The sequence below is a fragment of the Lytechinus pictus genome, chromosome 3 (genome assembly GCF_037042905.1).
Source record: "Lytechinus pictus isolate F3 Inbred chromosome 3, Lp3.0, whole genome shotgun sequence".
Lineage (NCBI taxonomy): Eukaryota > Metazoa > Echinodermata > Echinoidea > Temnopleuroida > Toxopneustidae > Lytechinus > Lytechinus pictus.
In genome coordinates this window covers 25,832,290-25,857,888 of record NC_087247.1, presented here as the reverse complement: position 1 = coordinate 25,857,888, position 25,599 = coordinate 25,832,290, and the positions used below count along the sequence as shown (strand labels likewise).

General features: G+C 34.5%; 1 protein-coding gene across 2 annotated transcripts; it reads left to right on the top strand.

The window, feature by feature from the left end:
- Window positions 1-290: 290 nt before the first annotated feature.
- LOC129257546 (protein ERGIC-53-like) lies at window positions 291-24,795 on the top strand. 2 transcript variants are annotated; one of them, XR_010293003.1, is made up of 14 exons: window positions 489-689; window positions 10,355-10,411; window positions 12,530-12,627; window positions 13,162-13,431; window positions 14,220-14,343; window positions 14,928-14,983; window positions 15,404-15,498; window positions 15,876-15,933; window positions 16,402-16,472; window positions 18,036-18,242; window positions 18,770-18,935; window positions 20,282-20,397; window positions 21,477-22,112; window positions 22,211-24,795. XR_010293003.1 is itself a non-coding variant. In XM_054895899.2 (13 exons), exons 1-13 carry the CDS (start codon window positions 494-496, stop codon window positions 21,511-21,513), a joined length of 1,551 nt encoding a protein of 516 aa, XP_054751874.2. In that variant the 5' UTR covers window positions 291-493; the 3' UTR covers window positions 21,514-24,795. The 2 variants fall into 2 exon arrangements, 1 of the variants encoding a protein (XP_054751874.2); XM_054895899.2 differs by having other exon boundaries at window positions 291-689; window positions 21,477-24,795.
- The last annotated feature ends 804 nt before the right edge of the window (window positions 24,796-25,599 follow it).

The following is a 25,599-nucleotide window of genomic DNA, read 5'->3' as shown; positions in this document are numbered from 1 at the left end:
AAGTTACCACAATAGCAAAGTTATACTTTACTCTTCTCCCTAACTCTATAACCGGGCTCTTTTATAGCTCAATGTATCCCTCTCTCTCTCTCTCATGATGTATCCTACTTACATTTATTTCAGTATACCTGTTTCTACCCCTCCCCCCCCCCCCCCGCCTCTTTTGTGAGGTCCTGTCGACCAAAATTTACAAAAGGGGGTGGGGTGGGGCATACACGTGTCAGCATTGAAAATTGAATATTCATAGACCTTTACTCCGACAGTCTTCGAACAGCCAATCAAATAAAGCCAAGTTGTCATATGCACATTATATGCTTTCAGATATAGCTCTCTTTTGTGAAATATTTCCAGTATTACACATGTATTAGATATGAATGAAATAAAATATAGCCAAAAGTTGATGAAAAGACAAAACGAATTTCTATGTCGTTCTCTACACAATGTAAATTTTACGTTTAATTTCCATGTATGCAAATGAGGTCCATATTTATATATGGTTTCATTCATATGGTATCTGTACAATATGGCGGGGTACACCAATATTTCTATAACCTTGTTATTGCTTTTTCTGGCAGTTCTTTACAGTTCTGCACAACCTCCTTTCAAAAAATTTGAGTACAAATACAGTTTCAAAGGTCCACATCTAATCCAGAAGGATGAGACGGTTCCATTTTGGCAGTACGGAGGAAGTAAGTAGACATCGTTTTGTGCTCGATTCGTTCTTTTTCTTTCATGAATTGCGGGAATGGATAAGTCACCCGGCCGGGTTTCTCCCGCAGCTTGGACGATGAGCGTTCGTTAATGAAATCAGCAGCTGGAAATTGGCAGCTGTGATACTGCTACAGGGTCAAAACCACTATCTCGGCGCAATTGGAAACTCAACAAATCAGAAAAATAAACTTTGTTCAACACATATCATTTTATTATGAAAAGAATGCATGTATTGTCAAGTTAATATCCGTTGATTATTGGCTTTTGAATTTTGCTGATTGACTAAATTTTCACGTTTTCGTAATGACATGTATAATTCAGTGTGAAACCTACGTTACAGAGCATTACACCTTTAATAGTCGTGGTGAAATCTATTTCTATTGAGTAGAACTAATTTGCCACTTCTGAAATAATCAATTTGGTGCCAAAAATTGTACGATAATGGTCTATTACTTCCCTTGAGTTTGATTGCGAAAACCACCGAGGGGAATTGAAGTTTGAAAACATTAATTTCTATAAAGAAATTTGACTGTCAAAATCACGAATCGTATCTTTTTACTTCGAACAATAAATCTGAAAGATAAAGGTAAGATTTAAACATTTATAAAGTCATGTAATGATTAAGTTTACAGGATGTTCATCAAATTCAACGAACGGGCAGGCAGCATGTAATATGTAATTGTCTCATTAAATATGGTAACGTAGGTTTCATGAAAGGTAACGTAAATTACATGTTCTAAAAATCTGAAAATAACTACGAAGGTTTAGATTTTAGAATTGTATGCACGAAAATAACTGAAAGTTGATTGGTTACATTCTCAAATAATATCATGAAACAAAATGGACCCAACTATTAATTATCACAAAATGGTTTTAATCCACGGGAAATTTAGATTACACGGTGCTCAGAATATGGGCATTTTATATTCAAATGTAAAGTGCCAGACGTGTGGAAGTGTGAGTGATAATCAAAACGCGGTGTCAGTTGTGTTTTCAGATAATGGTATTTATATCAACTCCCTCGTTCTGTTTGCAATTTTAATTAAATGAAAAGAGTGAAAAGTAGAAATAAAGCGGTATTTTATAGATGGCAAATATAGCGATCTTCAACGCTTATATATAAGCGTCGAAATTTGTAGCCATCTCCTTGTATTAGTCTATATTATACGACGTGTCAAATTGTAGCGAACTAGTTCGCTATTTCCAGATCTCCTCTATATATATATACACGACGGGAAATTGTAGCGAACTAGTTCGCTATTTTCCAGATCTCCTGTATATACATACGATGGGAAATTGTAGCGAACTAGTTCGCTATTTTCCAGATCTCCTCTTAACGACGGGAAATTGTAGCGAACTAGTTCGCTATTTTCCAGATCTCCTCTATATACATACGATGGGAAATTGTAGCGAACTAGTTCGCTATTTTCCAATTCTCCTCTATGTATACGATGGGAAATTGTAGCGAACTAGTTCGCTATTTTCCAGATCTCCTCTATATATATATACACGACGGGAAATTGTAGCGAACTAGTTCGCTATTTTCCAGATCTCCTGTATATACATACGATGGGAAATTGTAGCGAACTAGTTCGCTATTTTCCAGATCTCCTCTATATATATATACACGACGGGAAATTGTAGCGAACTAGTTCGCTATTTTCCAGATCTCCTCTATGTATACGATGGGAAATTGTATCGAACTAGTTCGCTATTTTCCAGATCTCCTCTATATATATATACACGACGGGAAATTGTAGCGAACTAGTTCGCTATTTTCCAGATCTCCTGTATATACATACGATGGGAAATTGTAGCGAACTAGTTCGCTATTTTCCAGATCTCCTCTATATATATATACACGACGGGAAATTGTAGCGAACTAGTTCGCTATTTTCCAGATCTCCTATATATACATACGATGGGAAATTGTAGCGAACTAGTTCGCTATTTTCCAGATCTCCTCTTAACGACGGGAAATTGTAGCGAACTAGTTCGCTATTTTCCAGATCTCCTCTATATACATACGATGGGAAATTGTAGCGAACTAGTTCGCTATTTTCCAATTCTCCTCTATGTATACGATGGGAAATTGTAGCGAACTAGTTCGCTATTTTCCAGATCTCCTCTATATATATATACACGACGGGAAATTGTAGCGAACTAGTTCGCTATTTTCCAGATCTCCTGTATATACATACGATGGTAAATTGTAGCGAATAAAATTTAGGCTCGCGCTTCGCGCTCGCGTTGTTTAGTTGGATACTTATCTTTTTTCATAATTATAATTATCTTCAGAATCTTCAGGTCTAAGGACATGAAATATCAAAGAATTTGAGCTCGCGCTTCGCGCTCGCATTATATATTAAGACCACACGAGATACCTTATCTTGTTTATAATAATAAAATTAACATATACTTAAAACTTCAGTCTCTCGTTAGGACTACCCCCTAAAAAACCGAAAAAATCAGATTATAGCGGCCAATCGAGAAAAACGTTGATAAAAATATTTTTCGGCCCCCCCCCTATTGGCGAAAGCTGGATCCGCCCCTGCCCCTCGTCTATAATCGAGGAGATCCGAAATAGCGAACTAGTTCGCTACAATTCCCACTGGTGTATATATCGAGGAGATCTGGAAATAGCGAACTAGTTCGCTACCATTTCCGCCCGTCGTGTATATACAGGAGATCTGGAAAATAGCGAACTAGTTCGCTACAATTTCCGCCCGTCGTGTATATACAGGAGATCTGGAAAATAGCGAACTAGTTCGCTACAATTTCCCGTCGTATATATATATATAGAGCAGATTTGGAAATAGCGAACTAGTTCGCTACAATTTCCCGTCGTTAAGAGGAGATCTGGAAAATAGCGAACTAGTTCGCTACAATTTCCCATCGTATACATAGAGGAGAATTGGAAAATAGCGAACTAGTTCGCTACAATTTCCCATCGTATGTATATAGAGGAGATCTGGAAAATAGCGAACTAGTTCGCTACAATTTCCCATCGTATGTATATACAGGAGATCTGGAAAATAGCGAACTAGTTCGCTACAATTTCCCGTCGTGTATATATATATAGAGGAGATCTGGAAAATAGCGAACTAGTTCGCTACAATTTCCCATCGTATGTATATACAGGAGATCTGGAAAATAGCGAACTAGTTCGCTACAATTTCCCGTCGTGTATATATATATAGAGGAGATCTGGAAATAGCGAACTAGTTCGCTACAATTTGACACGTCGTATAATATACACTAATACAAGGAGATGGCTACAAATTTCGACGCTTATATATAAGCGTTTAAGATCGCTATATTTGCCATCTTATAATTTCCCGAAATAAAGTTACTTTGAAAATAGTAACGTATGTTACTTTAATATCTGACAATGCTAAACAATTGTCCTACCACAACTAACATTAAAAATCTGCTAGCTTGGATGAAATATAACACCAATGTGCCAAGAAATTGCAACTTTAAAATTTAACAATTTGTCTTTTTGAACTTTACCAAGGTATGAAATACTGAAAGTGTGAAAGAACTATAACACCAATTTGAAATTGTGAATAAACTATAACACTTATAGATCAACTATACGTCAAACATATGGAAATGTGATTGATCATCAAAACGTGGTTACCTTTATTTTCCCGATGACTTTTATATCAATTCCCCATTTTCTGTTAGCAAATTTTGATTACGTTTACATAGCGAAAATTTGTAATAAAATTATTTTAAAAAGAGTAACGTATTTTAACTTCAATATCTGACAATGTAAAACAATTATTTTAACTCAGCTAACATTTAAGATTTGAAATTGTGGATGAACCATAAAACCTAATGTTGAAAGAGAGAGATGAAATGAGGAAAAGGGAGATTGCAGTAAGTAGACACAAGATGAAAAACAAGAAGAAATGAACCCCCCATGATATGATGAGGAACATAATAGGGAGTTGAAGATAACTCACATATCAATTATTTATGCTTGAATATTAATTCCCTAAGACTGGAAGCAGATCAATCTGATATCCCTACAACTTAATCACATAGGCCTAACTCTAGTTTTGCATGTGTGATATTAATTTCTTATAGCTCTTACAATAAACATATGGCCAATGATTTATATGAAAATCAATTAATCAATTAACCCATAAAAATTAAAACCCCTTTTGAATCATTCCAGTAAAGATCTATGAAGTCAGACAACGGCCTTGAAGGCTTCTTCGATCAGAGCTTTCTGCTCTGGAGATAAAGTGACAATTCTTTGAGAAGTATCACAAAAGCATGGTGTAATGTGACACAACACTTTGTCCCATGCCACCCATATTGCATCTTTTTTTACAGGCCATTTGTATTTCCCCCCTGTATGGGTACCAGAACATTTTGCCATGAAGTCAATATGAATATCAGAAGAGTCAAATTTGAGGACTTTGCCAATGTACCACTGCTTATCATAAACTGCAGCAACCCAGTCGTCAACACCATATGTACCCGAGGACGCTTCGTTGGTTGTTGGTGAGGACTCATCATTTTCAGACATGCTTGTGTTGCTTGGACTCTGTGGTGTAACAGAAGCACCTGTTGTTGACATGGTAGTCGATCGATAAAGGAGACGATTGTGTTTCCACCCTTCGCACATCGTTTCAACTTGGCCTTCTTCCCGACTGCCATAGCAGCTTTGACAGTAGCAGGACAACTTTCTGAGAAGAACTCCATTGTCATGGCCAATCACTGCGTGCATCTGCATTGTCCCAGGAAAGGTTTTCACACTGGACCACCTCTCCGCAATGAGAAGACTTCCTGCAGCACAGTCTCCCTTGGCTACAAAGAAGAAGTTGATCTTTGAACCTGAGCATTCGTGGCGTTCTTGTGAGGCCCAGGCGAAAAAGTCGTAGGCATCTTGGATAACTGCTGCCCGTCTCTTCACTGCAGTGTCTGCAAGACGTTTGATGGTACCCCCGATCCCATCGCACGGACCCTTCCCGTGGCCACTCTCGAAATAGTTCCATTGAGCATGTATGCCGTCGAAGATATCAGCATGCTCACTCACCAACGAAAACATTGTTTTGTTCCTATATTGCGATGTAGGACTGTCGGTCCAGTAGTGAACCTTGTGGAGATGGGGTATCAGCTCTTTGAGCTTTGGCATGAGCTTGGTGAGTATTGCCAGTATTGTGGAAGTGTTGTGATTTCTGTCATCAGACACAGCTGCAAAACTTTGATGAACTAGTTCATTCCCGTCGTTGCGGAAGTACACGACAATTGGGTGAAGTGTCACCCCATCCTGACACCAGTAGGCGCTTTGGACCTCTTCAAGTGGAACACAGACATAGTTTTCGGCAAAATCCATCTGGATAATGCACTCATCTGGCTTCAAAGAATTCTTGCAATCTAGCAAAGCTCTGAATTGGTTTTTGATTCTGACAACATGTTGCCTGAATTCTTGGATCTCCTTCTGAAAGCGCTTGATAAAGTCAGGTTTACTTTGAGATATGCGGATGATTTTGATTTTCTTTCTCCCATCTACCTCAACCCTTGACCACTCATCAAATTGGATCTGCTCTGACTGCAAGTTGTTGAGGGGAATATCTACCTGAGCTTCATTATGTTCTTTAATGAACTCATCTGGGTTGTCATTTACAGTTCCCCCTAGTGATTGTATTGCTTTGAGCTTCAATGCAACATTCTGATGCTTTTGACAAAGGCAAAGATCTCTCGAGGCGAACTGGACAGGCTTAATGTGAGGACATAGGGTTCGTCGCACGCGGTTGAATGCTGACAATGATATCTTTCTTTTCCCATCGGTCTCTGCCAGATACCTTTCATGAAGATTAGACAGATAATCAGTCAAATACCTCTTCTGACACTTGGTTCCGTCTTTGCCCTTGCTTGAATCCTTTTTTCCCGGACACATACGTGATACATCATCTCTGTGCAGAAATTCTACTACTTCCAGATGGAGAGAAGTCCAGGTTGGTCGTGATTGTTGAGTTGATTTGGTATGTTTGTTTGCCTTCGAAAGGTTACGTCTCCCCAATCCAGTTTCCGTCCGGAGCAACTTTAATAGGCGGTATTTCTTCAGAACCTTTGATCCAGCTACCAGCTGGTGAAGAATCCGGCGATCAGACATCTTTCTGCTTGTGTTAGAAGAACCTTGAATCTCTTCCATCATTGCATTGGAGAATAACAATCGTTTTCTGATTGAAGGAACACGGCTTGGATCTATTCCTTCATCTTCTAGCTGAGAGTTTGTACGGGATCGCGGTGTATTCTTAACTTCTTTTCTTGTTGGCATTGAAGTCATGACTTTATTCTGCAGCCTCTCACACCTTTTCTTTAGTCTTGTCTTGTCTTTCTTTGCCGCCTGTAGTTTCAGTGTGAGCTGTTCAATGTTTCTATGAGCCTTGCTCAAACACCTACTCACTCGTTTTCTTCTTGGCTTTTGGAATGGCATTTTGATAGTAAGGCCTAACTGGTTAGATATGTCAGGGGATATGTCCGAGATAGCAGAATCGTCATCCGCAGTGTATCCGACGTCATCTATGTTCATGTTTCTTCTTTGTTCCATTTCCTGTCTTACCCGACGAACTCGATCTCTATGCTTTCGTACTCTTCTATTTACTTGCGTTCTTCTCTCTTGGACCCTCTTCTTTGTGAGCGTATCCACCGGTTTGTAGTATTTTTTCACCCTCTGCCTCTCCGCTTGTAAGTAAGCATTTTCCCCCATCTTTTGCCGCTTCCTTTGCCTGTAAGCAGCCTGAATTTCAGCCCTGCTCCTAGCCATTCCTTTAGGGAAAATAAAAAGAGAAAGGTTATATTGTATGTTATGTTTTCAATTATGAAATCTTGAAACATACGTTACCATTTTGGGCAGGGGAAATGCCATTATTATATTCCAAATCTTATTAAAAGGTGTCGCGTTTATCAATTGATATCAACAACTTCTTTACACAAATATGCCTTATACTGCTATTTATAGTTTTTTTCTCTTTCATTACAAAAATATTAAGGTATATATATTTATTTTTTTAAGAAGGCAATTATATAAAATTGATATATATAAAAGAAATTTGAGGGAAGGAAATCAACAATAATACATTCGATAAACCGATATACGCCCCTCCTTTATATTGCGAAAAATAAAATTTGATCATGGGCTTGGGAAAAATCTTAACTAGTATTCAAAACTCGGTACCAAATCCTGAAACCTACGTTATTATAATTTGAAACCTACGTTACTATAATGAGGTGGATAAAATATTAGCATATGAACTTTGTTATATACCTTAATTCAACCAATTGAGAGAGATCTTATTTATGAAGAATATTGGCAAGTATTAATGTAAGAAAGGTATAGACAGTGTAACAAAATACCGAATCTTTTAAAGGGCTAGTTTTATCTTTAAATATTTCATGAAAATAAAAGTTGAACGGAACATAAACAATGCTTGAAGTGATAGTAATTGTACTTTTTTCTTTTTTTTTTGTTCCCGAAATTCCACTGGTAATGAAATTGAATGTAGTACTAGCTTATTATAAACATAAAGTTACGATTAGCAAGATTAAATCCCCTTATATCATCTATGTATGGGACAACTTCTATTTTGAAACATACATTACTAGAGTTGAAACGTACGTTACATTATTATTACTAGCTATCAAGGTATAAAAAATTGATTGAAGAGTAATTTCACATTCTTAAACTTTTGTTTGATTTTCTAGCACTTCTTAAGAAGCCCTTGACTAATGGTTGCACCTAAAATACACTCAAATATTTAGGGGAGTAGAACCTTTAAAAAATTTGATGAAATTGAATACTTACTAGTCAGCCTCTGATGCAAGGGATTAGAAAAATGGGATGAGATCCACCATAGACTTGAAAAAGTTGTTGCTAGGCTTTCTGAGAATGATCGTAGATGGCTCATCTTTGTTATATATCGAGAAAAATTCTTTTAACGCCAAAAAGGCCGAGGTCTGCATATACGGTAACGTAAGTTTCATAACGTAAATTACATGATGGGGTAAATAAATAGTTGCTGATCCAAAATTGCTCTTTGCAAGTATGATTTCGTTGGCCCTCTGACTTTCCTTTTATCAATGCTAACTGCTGATATACATATCAGCATCTAAGGTCTATACACATTACACCACAACGGTAACGTAAGTTTCATCTCTTAACGCTACGTTTCTATAAATTGCATTTAGTTTGGTTTTGATAAGATTATTCTTACTTAAGAATGGGAGTACATAAGTATCATTTCTTATCATATACCCGAGGTGTCAAATAAATAAAAATAAACATATTTACGATGACAAAAAGTAATTAATTATTGATCTAAAATACGGTAACGTAAGTTTCACTACATTTGGCGACACATTTGGTTTTATCCGCATGTGAAAACAAAACATTTTTATCAAAAACTTTTGATTGTATTTTGTGGAGGGATCACTTATATGCATATTAATTTAGTTTTAGGGCAGTTGCTTTTTACTTTATTTTGGCAAGATACAGAAATTTAGAAAATATATGACCGGCGACACGCTGTTTTTCACTATTACAACGGATGGGTTTGCTCATTTCTCATTATATACCAAAAGAAGGTCAATAATATGACTTTCTTTTTAAAGAATGGATCTCATATAATAAATAGAATAGCTTAACTCGACCATTCTATATCGATTTTATTTTTAATTGAACCCATAACATGCGGGACACGAATTTGACGCAATTGCGCCGAGATAGTGGTTTTGACCCTACAGCTACCGCTAGCTATAAGGAAATAAAGTCTGTCTCTAAACAGTAAATGACCCGATGTATATGTGGCATGTCATTTTGTATATAATCATTCTGTGTTCATGCATGACGTTTTTCAAATACAAATAGACCTAGGCCTAGCTAGAAAAAAACAAAACCTAGTACCTAGTACTACTACTAGATCTGGACTCTGAGTTAACCCAGACCCAGGGAGCTCCGGCCTGCGCAGCGGGCCGGAGCCCAGGGGCTTACCGTGTATTTGACCATACTCACGGGACTAGCGTGATTTATGGTCTAAATATTTCTCCAAATGAATTGTGAAAACAGAAATTATGCACTAACCACGATTATATGGATGAAGGTCTAACGAGTGGCAGTTTCCTGACATCGAGGCACAGACTGGAACTTCAAAAAAACGAAAAGTTCTCTCCTTCTACCCCCGTCTCGATCGGCCATTTTTTTACGATTCGTAACTTATCAATGCATGGAAAAATTTACATTGATAAATTGCTAAAAGTTTGTGTCCTGTATATCGTGTAAACTGCATTTTAGGCTGTAGCTCAAGTTTTAGTAAAATATGCAACATGTCTTTCATGTATAATCTTAATCATTGAGATTTTACTCAAATTTATAATTTGTGGTTTTTCAAGGTTAAGTATTCGATTTTCAATTATACTTAATCCCTACTGGATTTAAGAAATAAATCTCTACAAAAACTACAGCCACAACAATCAACACATATAACAGATGTTACACAATTTTTATTCACCATTTAGCTAGATGCATTTGAAATCCTTCAGCCTTTTCATTCTTTGATTAATTCATATCATGTAGTGTAGATTTTGCAAATAAATAAATTGCATTTGTTTTCATTGTTTTTAATAGGTGCTTTGGCCAGTGATGACAAAGTTCGGGTGACCCCTTCCCTCAGAAGCAGAAGAGGTAAATATCAAGATCAATATATACATGTACATTTTAAAGGTACAAAAGGTTCACTTAAGAATATTACCTCAAATTTTTAGATTACGTATTTCATGCAACATTTATGTGTTAAATGATATATAAATATAATCTTTGATTTTTAGTGAAATTGACATTCAAAGTTTTAAGATTGATATTATTTACATTAGAAATAAAATAACTACAACATATTTGATATGATAAAGCATCAGTTATTGTATTAAACTGATCAGAATAATTTATAAGATTTCAACCCCTCCCACATTTACACTAACCATTTTTTCTTTGTACTAGAGCAAAAACAATTATTCTGGGGGTTAGGTCGTTAGGAACATCAATCAAGTAAAATAAAGAGAGGTGTGATGTGTTATTAAACTATTTCAAATTACACCATTTGTGAATGAATATATCAGGTATTAAGATGACTCTTTAAACTACATGTAGTTCCAGCTGAAGAAAATGACTGCAGATGATTACCTTAATATATTGCCACATTTTACAGAAATTTAATTCATCACTATAAATATGATTGTGATTTTTATATGATAGTGATTATATGATTTTTTTTTTTTTTTTTTTTTTTTTTTGGGGGGGGGGTGATATTATTTTCTTTAATTGCTCTTAAAGGGGGCTGGATGTTCATACAGTATTCTCTATTACAATGTTCAAGTCCTGTCCCAACCTATGTTTGACTTGGAAGAAATAGCATACTATCAAGTAACTATTATGTTTGTTTCAGGATTTAGTATTGTAATTAGATATCATTATTTGATCCATATGTTGTGTTCCCAACCATACCTGTGAATGAGGGCTGCCTAAAGATTAAGACAGATCAAACCTTTCTACATTTTTTTCGCTGATACCTTTAATTGATATGCTAGGAAGCTGAGAGACTTGTTTGATGTAACGTTTCCTTTCTTTTGTTCTGTGTGAATATCAAGTGGGAATGTTTTAATAATTGATGGATGCTGAACTGTCAAGCACCTCTCCCCCCACACACACACACATGTACACACAATAAAAAGGATTGAATGATAATTTATTTTTAAAAATGCAGAAACTTGATTTGAAAATGATTTTTTAATTGTAAATTATTGATTTATCTAAAATGAGTTAACCACTTTCAAATGAAATAAAGTGAATATTTCATAAAACCTTTATGATATGTATGGTGTTGCTAATTTTAAGTTGAACTGCTTTGAACAGAATGAAATTGAGTACAGAAGACTTCATAAATAGACCTTTAAAATCCCCATAATCCTCTTTTATACCCTTTAGTCCTCTCTTTAACGGTTGAAGGTCAATACTGTTGAGACAAAGGAATAGGAGATATGTTGATTAGAGGGTGAATATCAGAGAGCATTTTGGTCTGCTAGGACGAGGTTAAAATATTGATCTATATAACGCCCACAAGTAACCTTCAATAATTCAGAAGCAATCTCAATTTTTCAACAGTCTGTGTAAATCATATATCATTCATGGAAGTGTTAGCAACATTTCCCTGCTGCATGTGTACCATAGCTGACAGTATGAATATTAATTTTGTCATTGTTCTGCAATTGTGATTTCTTATATGTTACTCATAAGGCCTTGGGCTTAGCAATTTATCTTTCTATCCAAGTGTTGTATTCTGATCATGTGAACAATTATTTCAAATCTTTTAAAACCTGTAGTTTAATGTTGACATGTTTCTACATAATATTTATTCTTCATCTTTAAGATTGAGTGCTTAGTGAATACTTAATTGTTAGATTTAAAAAAAAAAGATAATTATTAATTTGCAATAGGACATAAATAAAAGATGGAACCTAAAGATGAGTAGATTTTACAGTTGAAATGTATTTAGATTCAGGTGTGGCACAACACTAGATGACCATGCAACACATGAGGAAAATAAATAGAAAAAAGGGATAAAAAAAGAAAAAGAAAATAGTAGTTTTAAATAAGTTTAGTGGTTTCTCCCATGTTTCTCTTTGGGGAAAAAATCATCTCGTAAAGTGCGATTAGGTATATTCCATGGACTTCATATTTCAGCCAGGTTACAAAGTAAGCAATTTTATTGTCATGCGAGACATATTTTGCTCATCATTTTGTCTAAAGGTTACATCTGGTCTAAGATGGAAACTGATTTTGATTGGTGGGAGATAGAGGTCATCTTCAAGGTCACAGGACGTGGTCGAGTAGGAGCTGATGGACTGGTGAGTCAATCCATTCTAATTAGGTCCATTAATTGCAGTAACTTTGTCACTTGATTGATATTTTTGATGATTTTCAATGTTGCTTTGTGACTATAATATCAAATTATAGTGCTAGTGCTGCATAAACCCCCTCTCATATCTCCCTCCATTCCTCTCGATATTCTCTCCCAAATCATTCATAAAACTAAATAGTCAGTTGTCGCTTGTCATTGTTATATCAGCACCTGGTGCTATACCTATCACAAATGTAATACCTTAAGAGACTAATCTTATTGAATGTACTATATGTAAGGTTCAAAGAAAATATTGCTTTCAATTTGTCAGTTTTGTTTGTACATGTCTTTGCTTCGAGTGTGTACGGTTGTTGTAGTAAAAAATAAAAAAGTCTCTCTGATGCCTTTAGTGATAGCATAGACCTTTCTGGCAGGAAAGACGTTCAAATGAACAAACAGAGAATGAAAAGTTTACTAGCAGCCATTTACACCCGCAGGCAAAGACAGAATAAGTTAACTTTTCTGTGCTCGTTTTGTACAGGGTATCTGGTACACCCAAAACAGAGGAGACGAAGGAGGCGTGTATGGAAGCTCCGACAAATGGAATGGAATGGGACTCTTCTTTGATTCCTTTGACAATGATAATCAGAGAAACAATCCTTACATTCTAGTCGTGACCAATGATGGCACCAAGATGTATGATCATCACAACGATGGATTGCTGCAGCAGATTGGAGGATGCATGAGAGACTTCAGGAATAAACCATTCCCAGTCAGAGCCAAAGTAGAATACTATAAGAATGTTTTGACAGTGAGTAGTTATTTTTTTTATTTTTAAGTCGACATTTGTGCTTCAATTATTATGTAAATCCCTTTTGATGATGTTAGTCAAATAATCTATGAAAGATTAATAATAATAATAATAATAGCCAATTTTTATAGAGCGCTTTTCCCAGAATGGCTCAAAGCGCGTTACAGCATATTATTACCCCGGTCATTGGATTCATTTCAATCCCGCACGAAAAGTGCACAATTTCCACTCCCTGGGGAGCATTCCTTGCATTCATCGCAGCCTCATTATGGCGCTGGCAAAATCAAACATACAATATCTTTCGCATCCTACCGGGTACCCATTTAGCACCTGGGTCGAGAGTGGCAAAGTGTGGATTAACGCCTTGCCAAAGGACGCTAGACCGCGGTGGGATTCGAACACACGACCCTCTGTTTACAAGGCGAGAGTCAGAACCACTACACCACGGCTCTTCCACACAAGATTAGCAATACCAAAGCTAAATCAGTCATTTCTCAGAGTTCATTTGAACTGCAAACTATCCACCTGGAATTTTTAACAATTTAGTGAATTTTCTGTATTAGGATAGGATTTAATTTTCCTTTTTTTTCTTTTGTATAGCACTGTTTTTTTTTATATAATACATTATCATTCCAATCTTATGGCAGAAATAATGTTCTTAATATTTTTGTTTAATATTTTGTTGATAAGTATGCTTTTGTTAAATCTAAAAAAATATTTTCTTGTATAATTAATTTGGATTGAGAGTGTTTTACCTGAGTGATTTCTGGTATTTACTTTTAAATCAGGTATATTTCCACCAAGGGTTAAGTTCTAATGACCACGACTACGAGCTTTGTCTGAGGGCGGAGAATATACATCTTCCTCAGAGGGGGTACTTTGGTGTGTCGGCAGCAACGGGTGGTTTAGCAGGTAATTACAAGCTCAAGTATGATGTGAATTGATTGAGACTGAAAATTATTATGTGATGATGATGAGCACCATGGTACATACATTATACACCTTTCGATGAATATTATACAAATAATAAATTATGTCTATGAGTGCAATGTACAGATACTTAATGAGGTGAAAGATGAAATGATCGATCCATTCAACAATGCGTAGCCGACTTTAGTAGATCATTTCATCTTTCACCGAATGAAGCATTCTGTCCATTGCACAAATTAAAAATAAAAACTTTTAATATTTGTTTTATATGATGCATTAAAATATATCCTTTTCATTTAGCATTTATGAATTTGGATGCACAAGTGCATGCAGTCGAGCAAACATTGAATTGTCACATTTGACAGTTATACACACCCTGCAAACAAAGGTGTTTTAACGTGTCGTGCCAATGGTTTCGGCAAGCACGCAATAGACAAAATCTTATGGATCCAAAATTGCACGAATGATGACATCTAATTTAAGTGAATTGATTTTTAAAAAACAAAACACATGCGTAATTCAGACTTTATTTTAATCACGTAATTACTTAATCATTTTTCTTCTAGATGATCATGATGTAATGAAGTTTTTAACTCACAGCCTTGCTACACCAGAATCTAAAGTAAGTAGTGAAAATTAACACTAGGGGAGCATTACATAAACTTAGCCAATCAGATGCAATAATTTCAAATCACTGGCAGATCACTTCATGAAACACTCCCTAGAAGTTACTGTAAAGGCATATATTTTCTTGCCTATTTGGACAAATTTGAAAGTTAAACAAGTACCATTTTCCCCTGTGTTTTGCCATTTGCCAAATTTCAAAGCAAAACAAAATTGTAATATATTCGTTTATTATGTTAGCTAAGTTTGAAGAAAAGAAAATTAAAAGTATATTTATGTGACATTGCTTGGTTGTTGCTGAAAAATCATTGCATTTGCTGTGACTATTCATTGTCACAATAAAGGGGCTTTTTGTTGAAAGATGAATATGAGTAACATTCTTAATATTAATCATTTGAAACTTCATCTCCATTTTCAGATTGATAAAGATGGCTTCATTACAGATGAAGAGGCTAAAAAGTTTAAAGATGAATTTGATGAATTCCAAGGGAAATTACAGCAACAGAAAGAAGAGTAAGTACTTGGAATCCTCTCTACCATCAGTGCTTTACAGTTAATAAAGGGACTGAAGGAATCAGCCTTGCCAAAAATAGAATAAGAAGAAAATCTATCTGAAATTTTTAATAGTGTATGTGAGCATTTAAGATGGAGCAAAAACCTGTTCTTGCTGAAACTGACCTATAAAGATGTAGTTTTTTTTTTGAAAAAAATGTATTTTTTGTAATCTATTTTACTTGTGAAATGTTGTTATTGTCTACTCTGAGCTGTCATTAAATGCACTTTGTTAATAAAAGAAATAATCCTCCATTTGTTGCTCTCATATGAACATCACCACCAAATGAAAGTCTTATCATTTATTGTTTTTGTATGATTTTCCTATTCCATCTTAGCTTTCGTCAGCAACACCCGGATAAGATCAAAGATGATTATGATGATAGCGATTCATTTGTAAGTATAATTATTGAATGTAGACTGATCGAGTACATGTACAATGTATTATCATGAAAAGAACAATTTTTTATAAGATTCCACATAATTTATATAATATTTTTACATCAAAGCTACAGTTATGAATGAAGATATCCAGTTGGAGTATCTATAGTAATATTTATTGAAATGGTCAGTTTGTAGAAATTCCTCTCTATGGCATTTGATAGCAACAAGATATTGAATTTATGCCATTTCTAAAGTTTTCTTTCAGATTGGGTCCAGATTAGCTTTATTGCTTGTTGCTATATCTGACAAGGTCAGGTACAACTTCTATTTTTATCAATTGTCCAAGACACATCTCAAGATATATTACACTGAATTGTAATGAATAATCTCTTCAATTCTTCTTTGGTATAAGGACAAAAATAATTTTGAGACTTTCATTCATGATACTTTTTTTATCTGAATGTTTTCTTTCTTTTTCAGTTTGAAGATGATTTTACCAGAGAATTGAAGCTCATTTTGTCCACACAGAATGCTGTTATGCAACAAATAAAGTGAGTAAATTGCTGAAATATATTTTCTTGTCTTTTTCATCATATTTAAAAAAACATTTTAGAGTTATTTTTACCTTTTTTATTAGTAGTGGCAGGAAAGTATATACAGCTGACACTGGTACACTGTAAAATGGACATTATAAGAACTTATATTGTTTGAATGAAAATTGGCATGTCTGAATTAAACCTGGACCATTTCTCAAAGTAAAGTAATAAAGTAACTGTTCTTCCTCCGGTTCTCCCTATTGTCAATTCCCTTTGTAGGAGCTTTTATACATGTACTGTATGTATTATACAAGGCTGAACTTACATATGTGTAGATGGCATTTTGCCAGAGCAAATGATGAAGCCATAAAAGGTTCATCTATTATAAGGATGGAGGTGACAAAACTCACATTTCCTTTCATAACAAAAGTCAACACACCTTATTGGCATTTCATAAAGCTGAATTTACATTTACATGTATGTAGATTGCATTTTGGTAGAGGAAATGATGTAACCATGAAAGGTTTATCCATTATGAGTGAGGATGTTACAAATGACTTTATGCACGACTGATGACCCTTTCTTGTGCTAAAATCCCTATATAGCTGACTTAGCACCTAAGAACATATTTCAGTTATGTGTAATGTAGGCCTAGTCTACAAATGTAGACCCACATCTGCAGTGTGTGTACCACAGCTGATTCAAGGAGTCTGCATAGCAGACTAGGTCTACTGTGGCTGCAGATGAAATGGCTCACTTCGTGCGCTGAGATCCCACCTCACGAGCCATTCAGAGTCTGCATAGCAGACTAATGAAGGCCTACGGAACTTAAAAAACAGCTTAATCAAACACCCACCTGGCTATAACGACAAGTACTATTAAAGGTCAAGTCCACCCCAGGAAAATGCTGACTTGAATAAATAGAGAAAAATCAAATTAGCATAGTGCTGAAAATTTCATCAAAATCGGATGTAAAATAAGAAAGTTATGACATTTTAAAGTTTCGCTTATTTTTCACAAAACAGTGATATGCACAACTAGGTGAGTCAGTCGATGATGTCCATCACTCACTATTTCTTTTGTTTTTTATTATTTGAATTATACAATATTTCATTTTTTATAGATTTGACAATAATGACCAACTTGACTGAACCATATATTATTAAACAATGCTAATTCCACATGTTCAGGGAGGAATTAATCGTATCACTTGACAATGAGGAGAAAATTAGAATATTTCATATAATAAAATACAAAAGAAATAGTGAGTGGATGATGTCATAGTCTCCTCATTTGCATACCAGCCAGGATGTGCATATAACTGTTTTGTGAAATTAAGCAAAACTTTAAAATGTCATAATTTTCTTATTTTACATCCGATTTTGATGAAATTTTCAGTGTTATGCTTGATGGATTTTTCTCTTTTTATTCAAATCAACTTTGTGTTGGGGTGGACTTGTCCTTTAAAGAAGGAAAAGTCATTGTTTATAAATATTGTAGGCAATTTATGTAAAAGTTCATTGATAATGTATAATTGAATTACAATACGTGTTGTTTTCTTTCCGATGTTTCCTCCAGACATCTGGGAAATAAATTAGATGAGATAGTCGGTCGTCAAGAGAGGACACTCTCCTTGGTGTCTGCAGTTCAAGCTTCTTCAGGAGGAGGGGGCGGGGCACCTCCTATACAACACACCGGTGGGGCAGGGTCTGTAATACAGAGACATGAAATAGATTCACTTCTAAACACTCAAAGAGAATTACACCAATCAGTTAGAGATATAAGGTAAGAGTCCTTTACAAAATAAAACCATATCTTTTTTTAGCACAAAAATAAGTCACGCTTTTTATTTCTTTTCAATTTCAACCTGTGTGTCTTCTATTATTTACAATTGTTTTTACCTTACAGAATTGATTATTGAAATATAATTGTTAAACAATGAAAACTCCAGAAGCTACAGATAATTTGATATTTTTTTCTTAACTAAAAATAAGGTGCCAATTCTCTCTGAATTTAGTATTTTTGTGTCGCCTTCATAGCAGAAGCGAATAGATGAGTATATAAAAAAAAATTGAATTTGTTTTTTAAAGGAGAGCAGATTTTATTTTGTCAAAGTATTATTACTATACTATTAAAGTATAGATGTGATCGCACAGGTATTTTAATTGAAACCTTACTGTAAATACTGCTCATGGTTGTATTAATATTTCTTCTTAGGTAAGGAGCACTTTATATTATGGCTAAAGGATAAGATGAAACATGTTCTATTCAGTCCTAATACAGAGTCATATTTCCTTGTGATTTCTTACTAGAAATGTAGTAGGTGATGTTCAGAATAAAGCAGGTCTGATATATAATCGTCAGCCAACCAATCAGGGAGCACAGATGAATCAGGGGAATCCCCTTGCAAATCACGAGATGCTAGATAAAATCAACTCTATACAAGACAGTGTACTCAAGCTAACACGAAGGCCTGAGGTAAGTAACATAGCACTGCATACCTCAGTGTATCCCCTATTTTACAATGTTACAATTAAGTGAACACATTAGAGATGGTAGGATTATATATTCAACATCTGGTTAATCAAAGACTGCCAAATGTTATAATCAATCTAGCCACTTAAGATCATGCTCTCTTGCATTTAGAAATAAAACATGTTTTATTCACTACTTTGTTGATTTCTATGCTATTTTCCTTGATTTGCACTGATCTTGCATTTAGAAATATGTTTTAGTTATTACTTTGTTGATTTCTATGCTATTTTCACTGATTTATAGTTATACCAACTTGACTGACCACTCTGTCCATTTTCATATTTAAAATTATAACATTTAAAATATGTTTCTATACAATTGTATGATATGATTTGAACACGTAAATGGATTCAAATTTCAATACCCTTGACAGCATTGGACTACTCTATAGTGATAGCCAAAATTACTTGACAGAGTGCGTAATCTGGCCACTATCCGATTTCAACTGCTGGACAGCAAGCACCTACTCACCAACGATTCAAAATATATGATATACATGTTGGTATTGTTCCCTGTCTATGCCGGGGTATTTGGGGAGATTGCGCTGAAAATTGGCGCGCAGGTGTCTGGGACATAATTTACAAATTTGTATAGTAATTACTTGATTAAATTGCTGTTGATTGATTATGCTAATTTATGCGTAATTAGTATGCAAATATCGTACTTCTTCCTCCAACTCCCTAAATAAAGCTCCAAATGTTCTAATTTTTGGTGTAGACATTTGTGGTGGTTTTAGCAAATGTACATGAAAATATTTTAATATCAGGTCAATTTCTTATGCATTTTATTGTTTTTTGCAATGTCTTCTGTATTATATTATTTTTTGCAATTTCTTATGTATTTATATTTATTGTTTTTTCAATGATCTTTGTCGGGGACAGCATAAAATAGATCCATTTAGATCAGCAAAACTAAAAATAATCATACATTTATGATTTTGGTTGAAAACACAATTTGCCTTGACTTTGTTTACAAAATCATGTTTTAAGCAATGTTTGGTCTGACATGCATTTACAAAATATTGCATAATTTGGGAACCGCGTACCCGGGTGTCGCAAATTTGGTCTCAAAAGATGCGCAAGACTTGAAAGTAAGATATCTGTGAGCAGCGTGGTAAAAAATTTTGCACAGCAAAAATATTGCGCAAATCATTGAGGGCCCCCCCCCCCCAGCCTAGATAGGGTTAAGAAATTGTGATTTGTTGATATTTCTACATTTTATACTGTGAATTTCCATCCAAGCTGAACACCTTGTTAATTCAATTATTTAATTTTTGTTTTACTTCACAGACACAGCAAGCAATATGTCCACCAATACCAGATATGCCTTCATGCCTCACACCAACATTATTCTTTGTTTTTGTACTTATTCAATTTTTTGTGATTTTTCTCTACACAGTATATAGGTGAGTAAATATGTATACTACAGCATAATGATTTGAAGTGATGTTGAAATATGGGGAAATGCTGTAAAACCTATTATTTTACATGGGTATTAGAAAATAATACTAATTTTCCCTTAAAAAATGCATGTCTTATAAAAAATGTGTGAAAGATGATATCTATGGTTTAATGTAACTCTTACAATATAATTTCATAACTAAAATTATTGAAACCCAATAACAAGATTTTTTCTTCTATTGGATAGAAAAGTCACTTCATAAGAATCGCAAACAGGATACAATCTTGGAATACAAATTCCTGTGTTAAGATCAAAATGGGCCTGTATCAAAGAAAATAATATACAATATAAATTTTCATGTAATTTCTATTTTTGAAAATTTAACAAATCTCTTCAATGGAAAGATCAAGAGAAGCCTTCATCCATTTGTATGATAGGGGGACCAAGAGCTATGCACTTTGTTTACAAACGATGAAAACTATGCCAATTTAATTTTTGAACAAATTATCTTTCACTAATTTGTGGCAAACATTCTAAAGATCCTTAACCAAGAAGAAAATATCACAAAACTCACTTATACAAAAATCCTGCCGTGTTTTCCGAAACCACTTGATTTCGCCGCCCGATGTAGAAGGGGTCCTAAAGCTACGCACTCGATTTATCATGCAAAAAATAAGTATTTTCTGTGCCTCAATTTCTAAAATATGTTCATATTATTATAGGATAATATGAAATTAAAACGAATATAACTCCAAAATTCTGAACAGTTAAGGGTTTTCTCTGCATTTAGAGATTTACTGCAGCCTCTATAGAATAATTGAATAGGAATCGTTTGTCACTCTGCAGTCACAGTTCCACACACAGAGTGCACATTTGCCATTAAAAACTGCATGCGCGATGAGTGGTGCGTAGCTGTAGGACCCTCGTAGCTTTAGGGCCCCTACCATACTTTTATTAGAAGTGTTAGTTTTATTTGTTTCTAACATTTGAATTATTTAATGTTTCACCCTGTTACATTCAAATGTTTTTCCAATATCAATGATAATTTTAAATTCTATCATTGTTTTTTTGTTTTTTATACAGGAGTAAACAAGAAGCAGCAGCAAAGAAATTTTATTAAAACAGGGATGACTTCAAACAGAGAATACATTATTATTAATGGGAAACTAATTTTTATCAGAATATTGGTTTTATTACTTTGTGTTTCTTCAATGTTGCTTTATGGACATTATGTTTATTTGCAAAATGGAACAAAGAGTGAGTTCTGTTACTGGTCAGTATTCAAATTCTTGCCTCAAGGAAATTATCAAGGATGATATCTCTGCGCCTTTGATAATTTCTTTAAACTTTCCTTCACCTTTAATTTTACTCTGAAGTATCAGAGCCTCACTCTCACTCCATATACAGCTAGAGGATTTTAAACTACCACATAAGAGTTTGATATATTTGTTGGAATACAGTAGACCAAGATATAATAGGTCAGGGGCCCGTTTCATAAAAAGTTACACATTTTGTAACTTGGCAATTATTGCAACTACCATGGAAACCTTGATCGTAATTGGCTGCTGAGCCCCGTTACCATGGTAGTTGCAAGTCATTTATGAAATGGGCCCCAGATGACAAGTTCTACTGCTCTTTCTTAATGTTTTCAGAATTGAAAGATGAATTTCAAACCTGTACCTTCCATCATTAAAACAATAGATGATAGTGTTATAATAGGCTTGCATCTGGGCCCCTTTTCACAAACTTGAATTCCATGGACCTCACAGTGTGCTAATAGCTAGTTAAAAGCATCTTTTTTAAAGCATGTGAAAAAGGGGCCCAGGTTTTTACTTTGCAAGTTTGTATGTGGTTGTTCAATGATGAGAGAAAATAATTATATATAGTGAGTCAATATAAGTTAGTTGTAAGAGAAGTCCTTGAATTTGAAACTAGCCCTCGACCATTATTACATATAAAAATGTCATTGACAAAATCATGGAAGATTGATCTATTGGAAGAATACAGGTATGCATGGTTATACCTTGATATCACTTCAACATTTGTTATAAGATTTCTCAGGAGTTCTGACCAAATGGGACACAAAACATGAAATACGATATCTTCACACAATATGGTCAGGCAACAAAATTCATAGGAAGTTATTCGGTCACTTGTACAGTATATACATGTATTTTGAATTACAAGACGTTTGTTTCTTCCAAAATAAAGATTTGTTAAATTTGAATTGAAAATTCAAAACACAAGATCAAAGGTATTATAAAATTGGTGCTTGTAATGTCCTCCTTAAAAAAAAGATAGTAAATAGAAAATTATAAAATCAATTAATGTCTTCATGAAGGGATTACAATAGTAAGCTATCAATATAGCCTTATTTGTAAAATGAATTGATTGTACATCTCATTTGCATGACTTCCAGTGCAAATATTTGGAGCAACTCAAATGCAGATATTCCCCATATTTCATTAAGAAAAAAAAAATGATTTCTGACTTTCTATTGGCTGTATCAGTTAGGTAACACTTATAGGATATTGGTTATGAGTATCACAATCATTGTTTATGGTGTATGTTAATGTTGTAACTGCTGTTTGTATGCATATTATTGTTGATAAGTTATTACCAATATTATTTGTATTGTCACTCATTTTCAGTTCTTTCTCACTGATATTGAAACTCAAGATTTATAAAGACTAGAGTTGTTAAAAAAATTATTTGACTTGTCTTTAAAAGTGTTTTTTTCTTTTTGTATGTTTTTGTCTTTTAACCGTTTTCATTATGCTAACAATATTAGGGAAATCAGGATCTTTATTTTAGCCTGATGTGGTTTGAAATATTCATTTATCTAATGCTTCAGACTTTATTCTCTTCAAAGATTTAGTTCAGCTTCTTCTTATTCCTCTCTTGTTACATTTAATAATTTCAAAATTTATTCCTAAAAGGGACTGATATTAATAGAGCATTTTAGTCTATTTATATATTTGTCATTTTGAGATATCTATATGATTTGAGGTTGTACTGTGATATCCAGTAATACTAGTGATTCAGAAAACTTTTTTGAAAATTTGTTCAGTTTAGTGGAGCTTTTGAAGGTGATTTGAGCCTTTTTAGGGAATCTCCTACTGATTCTAGATCTGGTCCTTTATTTTGTCCCTGTTCTCATTTGGGTAGAGAGAATTTCATCTCAAATACCGGGGATTTTAGGACCATAATGTTAATATTTACCACCAAAAATTAATGTTGCAATATATTTGACAAGTAATGAAGGCTTTCAATATATTTGTTTTGTGTAAAAGAGGCATTGAGTTTTCTGATGTTGATTTATAGGGGAATCCAACTGAAAGGAAGTTATTTGAAAGAAAATTCAATATAGGACTAACAGTAACAAGTTATGTATTGTAAATGGATTCATAACTTTGTTTCTTTACTCTTTATTTACTTTGAAAAAGTTTTGGTTTTTTTATTTCACATATAAGGTTGGTTTCCTCCTTAGTTGATGTATTGTACAGGGCTAGGTAGAGATGAGTCATTCTGCCCCAGTCAAGTCCATTGGTACATCCAATCTTTTATGTAATGCTCTTACCTTGGGATCGGCTGTACAAAAAAGTTGATCAGATTTTGGGATTTGCCCGGCAGTTTTTGTAAAACTCTTTGACTATGACAAAGGTTTGGCTTATCGTCTTATGCAAAATTAATGATTTGTGCTAGAATATATTGATCTATATTGCATACTTCTGTACTTCCCTTTTTTTTTGAAGTTCCAAAGAAAAATGAGTACCCAATGCAAGTTATGTTTTATTATTTTTGTCATGTTTTAACCTTCATCAGCATTTTTTTTTTTTTTGCATACAGCATATATGCAAGTATCACATGTACACTTTTCTCATTTGGGTCTGAGCTACCTTTTTTTGATATATTCTTTCATGTATTCTGTAAGCTCGATATCTTGGACATTCCAATGCTGTAGTAGCAAACATTTGTGTTCTGGTGCTTATGTGTATGGCATAAATACTACACAAAATGGTGGATTTGGCAAGTTCACTGGTCAGTATTCTGATTAAAAGTTTCACTTGTATTGGATTAAATCTAGATGATATATCTGATTTTGTTGGTGCACTAATAAAAAGGGACTGAATTAAAGATTTTCTTATAGTAATTGAATATTTTGATGATCACCATTAAATAACCAGTGATTTCAACCAGAATTCAGAACATTTTATTTGTACCTGTGCAAGCTATATTAGAGGACATGACTCCTTAGTAATCAACCAAGAGTCCTCACTGCTGCCCATACACATTATGTTGTTCAGTTAATGTTTGTATATGTGTGCATTTCAATCTTTTCTTTATTTCAAAATCTGTGACATTTATTGACAATAAATTCTACCTTTTATGTTTTACTTCAGATTTTAGTTTGGATTCTTTGGAATTTGGTTTTAGTGTGGAACGTTGATTGATATGGGGCTCATTTCATAAAGGACATTGTGGCAACTACCATCATGGAAACCTTGATTCTGATTGGCTGCTGAGCCCTGTTACCATGGTTGCAAGTCCTTTATGAAACTGGCCCCAGATCAACCTCACCAATGGAAATGTCATAATATTTCAAACAGGAAACAAAGAGAGGCATACTGGATTGTCAAGACGGTGGTGCACGCATGAATATACATCATGTTTAGAATACATTTTTAAATGGACAATATGCATTTTAGATGTTGGGGTTGCTAGCTTTCCATGGTTGTGGTGAATTGGATCAATCTCAATTCTTTGTTATACAGGGCCTAGGGGAACATTTAATGAAGCATCTTGTATTACTTGTCAAAGTTGCTATAAAATCCAATCACATTATTTGCGAAAATCACCAACATATTAAGGGACAACGATAAGATGATTTTGCATGAAAAACAGTAGAGAATGGGGAAGGTTAAGTGAGGTACAAATCCCGGGGGGGCCACTTCCATTCACGAGTGGATACCATGCGCGACCATGGGGTCTCGAAAAGCACCCTAAACACGTAATTTCCATATTCTGAAAATGCACCCCTTAACAAGTATTGGCGCGTGAAACCCTACCCTTAACAAGTATTGGAAACAAAACGATACTCTTGGCAAATATTCCCTGAAATGAACCCCTAAACAAGTACAGGAATGTTTTATTGTTACGGGTCCTTCGGTCGTCGGCTTTACCTTATTTGGTTTAGTACGACCCC

Bases quoted from the DNA above. Each gene is read 5' to 3' on its own strand.
- LOC129257546 (XM_054895899.2), top strand. From the start codon at position 494: ATGGTTTCATTCATATGGTATCTGTACAATATGGCGGGGTACACCAAT. The intron at 14,984-15,403 runs GTAAGTAGTGAA...CTCCATTTTCAG, and splicing joins TTGCTACACCAGAATCTAAA to ATTGATAAAGATGGCTTCAT. The intron at 18,936-20,281 runs GTAAGTAACATA...TTTACTTCACAG, and splicing joins AGCTAACACGAAGGCCTGAG to ACACAGCAAGCAATATGTCC.